General features: G+C 30.0%; 1 protein-coding gene across 1 annotated transcript; it reads left to right on the top strand.

Annotated features, from left to right (window-relative positions):
• The first annotated feature begins 1,528 nt into the window (after nt 1-1,528).
• Nucleotides 1,529-3,995, top strand: LOC105629897 (uncharacterized). Its single transcript, XM_012211541.4, has 5 exons — nt 1,529-2,129; nt 2,227-2,268; nt 2,365-2,638; nt 3,151-3,261; nt 3,458-3,995. The coding sequence occupies exons 1-5, from the start codon at nt 1,821-1,823 to the stop codon at nt 3,571-3,573; spliced, it is 852 nt and encodes a 283-aa protein (XP_012066931.1). The 5' UTR covers nt 1,529-1,820; the 3' UTR covers nt 3,574-3,995.
• Nucleotides 3,996-4,572: the final 577 nt, after the last annotated feature.

Genomic DNA, 4,572 nt, shown 5'->3' with positions numbered 1-4,572 from the left:
TCGACCTTTGTGCCTTGAACACCCTGAACTTATCAACCTAGTTGTAATTACATCCTAATTTGAATTAATATCTCACTCATTATTTTTGCATCTTCAAATTAGTTCGATTTTAAAATCAAATACTCAATCTTGATTTTTTTTAATTTATTATATGAATACTTGAATTTGATTTTATTATTTATTGTTTAAATAATTGAGTATGAATTTTTTTTTTACATTATTTTAATGAAAATTTCAACTTTAATATATTTTTAAGGTATAATTACAACAAATCGATAAATTCACAGAGTTGAAATTTGTTTCTAGGGTGCAACTGTACCATAAAAGCAAATCAGGATGTAAATGCAACTAGGTTCATAAATTCAGGGTGCCCAGAATAAAAAAGTCGATTTAGAATGAAATTGCAACTACTCAAAAAGTTCGAAATGAAAATTGAATGTTAAGCCTGTCTTTTAGTGTCTTTTAGTATCTCGATTAAGTAAGTGTTAATTATTTTGATAATTGATAGAATGGATCGTTTAATCAAATTGTAATTATTTTTTCTAAATTAGAAATTTTTAATCATTTCCTTATTTTTATATAATTATCTCAAATGACAATTACAATGGGAACACATATAGTAATAGTTATTACTTGGAAAATTTAATATAATAAGCACATGCCATTGAATATCGAAAGTTAATTACATATTAGTGCTGATTCCGTCCCAAAAGAATAATCCATATTTTCTTTTTTAATGTTTTCAAAGAGCTTTTTTTTAAGAATCCTAAGAGTAGTTTCGTTTCTATTTTTAGAAATGGTTTTTTAACTTTCCCATAATATTCCTATATAAATGCCAATATGGAAGGATAAAAATTAAATTATTAACTGTGACTAATAAGATATTGGGATTGACAAATGATAAAAATAAAAATAAAAATTAATTTTCGAGAAATGCACTTTATTGGAAGGATAAAAATTTTATGTTTTATTGCTCGAAAAAACATTAATCATGTTAAACAAACAAACTTCGTACCTCAAACTATTTTAAAATTAATGGAATAATTTTTTTTCTTTATTTTTTTGGGTTCTTTGGACATTATATTACATTGTAAAAGATTTCATAGTTCATGCACTACTTACAAATGAAACAATTAAACTAAATATGTTCTGAATCTCCTTTCTAGTTGATTTAAAAATATAATAAAAGACTTACCATTTTAAAAAAATTATGACTATTTATTATTATTATGTCCCTCTTTTAAATGAGAAGACACATCCTTTCCAAAAAAAAAAAAAAAATGAAAAGACATATGTTTTCATTTATCCAAATATCTTTATTTGGTATAGGAATGTATTTTCCTTAAAAATATTTTTATGTACATTTACACTGTTTTGATTTTTAAAATGTTTTTTCATAATAATTAATAATAGCTAGAAATAAATAGAAATGTGATTTGTGGATATAGAAAAAAAAAAAAAATACTTAAGATCCAAACCCTAGGCCTAGCCCCCAACTAACCGTCAGTGCAACCTCCAACAAAAAGGAAGAACAGAGGAGTTTAATGTACCAAAAGTCCAACCACTGAATCCCAACAAAAACACAATTACCCACTTTATACCCACCACTGTCTACTCTGTTTTCTCCATTTATAAACCTTACAGATTGCTAGTTTTTGTTTAACCTTATCTCTCTCACTCTCACATGCTCTCTCTGTCTTTATGACCACATAAATAATCATTACTAGTTCCTTGTGAAGCTATAACACCAAATCATTGAATTCCAACTCCACTTTCTCTTTTCTTGATTCTTTACTGAGCAAACTCAATTTCTTTCAATCATGGCAGTTGACCTACAAAGTACAGATTCTTTATGGCTTTCTTCTGAATCCCAGTTTTTTACTGAAGAGAACAGTAGCAGTAACTGCAACAACAAACCCATTAACGAAACCTGCTTTTCTTCTTCTTCTTCTTCTTCTTCTTCTTGTTTTAGTTCCTCTGATTCTGGTTCTGCTTTGAGCTCACCAGTTGAGTCAGAACAGGGTTCCACCAAGTCAGAAAGTGACCAAGGCGACGATTACACTGCTGAGTTGACTCGCCAAATGGCTCACTACATGCTTCAAGATGATGAGAATAGACATGAAAATGAGGTAATTTTATTACCCTGTTCTTATGATGCTACATGTTTACATTTATGTCTCTGTGATTATCTATATTTCTGAGGTATAATATTGTGGCTTTACCCAGTCTAGGCAAGCTCTAATTGATTACCAAATAAAAGCTATTCAAGTAAGTACCCTTTTATTTATTTTTTGTATTAAATATAACCTTAATTTAATTACTTCATAATCTTTTGCGTTTATTTTGCAACTTAAACAAGAACAGATTATGAAACAAAAACAGGAGTCTTTCTGTCGGGGACAAAGAGCCAATGGGTATAATAATAAACAACAAGTTGGGAAATTTCATCAAAGTAAAGGGAGAGGTTTTAGTGGACAAAAGTTTTCATGGCCTAATTTGCCACAGAAACAAAGAACTGGTTCTGATATGACAGCAGTTTTTCTTGGTGATCATTCTGGTGTAAAAACTGGATCTTGTGGTACTGGAGTATTCTTGCCAAGAGGAATTGACAACACTTGTGAGCCGCGCAAGAAATCAGGTAAATCGTTAAAGAAAAAAGGTTTTTCTTTCTGGCTAACTATAAGTTGGCCACTTTTGTTGATTTTTTAACTATTTGTATTAGTACTAAACTACTAATTTCACAGAGCAGTAATGGAGTAATTAGCTTATAGATTGGTGCATATCCTTATCAATATTCTAATAGAGTAGCTTTGAATTTTATGTTTGTTTGATTTTGATTTCTGTGGAATCCAACGTGGTCACATATGTAAGATTCCTTTGCTAATTTTTCAACTTTGGGACGTGGGCAAATTAAGTTTGATTAGTATGATTGGAATCTTCTTCCCCCATGGATTGGAATGATGGTCCCCTTTCGCTGCCTTTTCTTTTTTTGGTCATCTGACAAATTGCTTTCAGCTGACAACTAAGACAAAAAAATTAATTCAACCGATTGGAGCCAACTAACGAGCCAACTAACTATGATTAAAACTTAATTGAGAACAACTTTTTTAATGGAAAAGTATATTTGAACTGATAAAATTTTGTTTGCAGGGTGTTCTCCTGTTCTTATACCAGCAAAAGTAGTTCAAGCCCTGAAACTTCAATTTGACAGAATGGGTGTTGAATCAAGATTTCATGGTTCTAAGTTCCCTGTCCAATATGGTAACTTATCATCCCAAGATTCCTTTTCACTTGAGGTCCACTATTAGTGTAAAGAAAGGGTTAAAGACTAAGAAATCTATTCTTTTAAAAAAGCTAACTTGCCAAGTAAACTCGATTAATCTGAAAATGACATTAGCTTTTTTAGTGCTTTATCATATTTTCTAATCTCATTTTCTCTTCTGAAACTATCTGCTAGATGGGTTAACACTTGATGCGAGCTATGGCCGGCAAATCCAGAAGAAGAGCCAAGCCTGGACGGAGCCGGCAATGAACCATCAAGAGATGGGTCTACCTCAAGAATGGACTTATTGACTGGAAAAGCAAATGGCAATAGAGCACATGACTCAACCCTCACTTCTAATATAATATAATTCAATCTCTCTCTCTCACACAGACACTCAACAGTCATATACAATGGTGTTTTGGATGCTTTTGCTATCGAAAAGGATTTGCAGACAAATAGAGAAGAGGGAAAGGACAGATCTTGGTAAAAAAATTCAAGAATTTAGGGAAACAACACTGAATAGGACGAAATTATCCTAAATGGGATATATATTTTTTCTTTTTATAGTTATTTTCTTTTTTAAGTTAGGATTTAGATTAGGAAGTGAAAATAATTGTCTTTGAAAGAGACAAAAACAGAGCTCTGTCCCATCTTCTGTGTGGTTGCTGGCTGATTATTATTTATTAATAATTAATAATAGACAAGTAGTGTTATGTAATTATGTATTTTATACAGTTCTTGTAATAATTCAGCTGTCAGCAATAGTTTCATATTGGAAGTCAATATCTCTATCTAATCTATTAAGTTGGAGCCACGGATTTATAGTTTTATAAACTGGAGTTTTGGATTATTTTATTAACTAATTTAATAATTGAGCGTTTGCATTATAATACAAGAAGAGGGCACAAATTCAAATTCGAACGACAATTGCCTATTACTAATTTCTTAAGTCAGGTAAATTAAGTTATGATCAGAGATGGTTGGTTCACTAAATTGATGGTTTAACGCGGTTTATGATCAGGTTATAATTGGCTCTTTTCATCTGGGCCTATTCTATATTTGGATTTTTTTTTTTTTTTTGGTCTATTCTCTCAGTGTAAGAATGGTCTTATACGCCAATCTAATTAAAAAAAAGTTTTTTTTAAATGTTACTTTATCTGTTTCAAAATATTAAAAAAATATATTTTTTTAAATATATTCATCTTTTCGAAAATATAAATCGTTTTGAGTATTAGTAAAATTAATTATTTTCTTAATTTTCATACAAAAATTTTAAATGATTCATATTTTGAAAAAGAGTGAGTACC

Source organism: Jatropha curcas, chromosome 5 (assembly GCF_041381405.1).
Source record: "Jatropha curcas cultivar XTBG-Jc1 chromosome 5, XTBG_Jcur_1.0, whole genome shotgun sequence".
Classification (NCBI taxonomy): Eukaryota; Viridiplantae; Streptophyta; class Magnoliopsida; order Malpighiales; family Euphorbiaceae; genus Jatropha; species Jatropha curcas.
The sequence above is the reverse complement of the archived record's forward strand: the minus strand, read 5'-3'. Positions and strand labels throughout refer to the sequence as shown.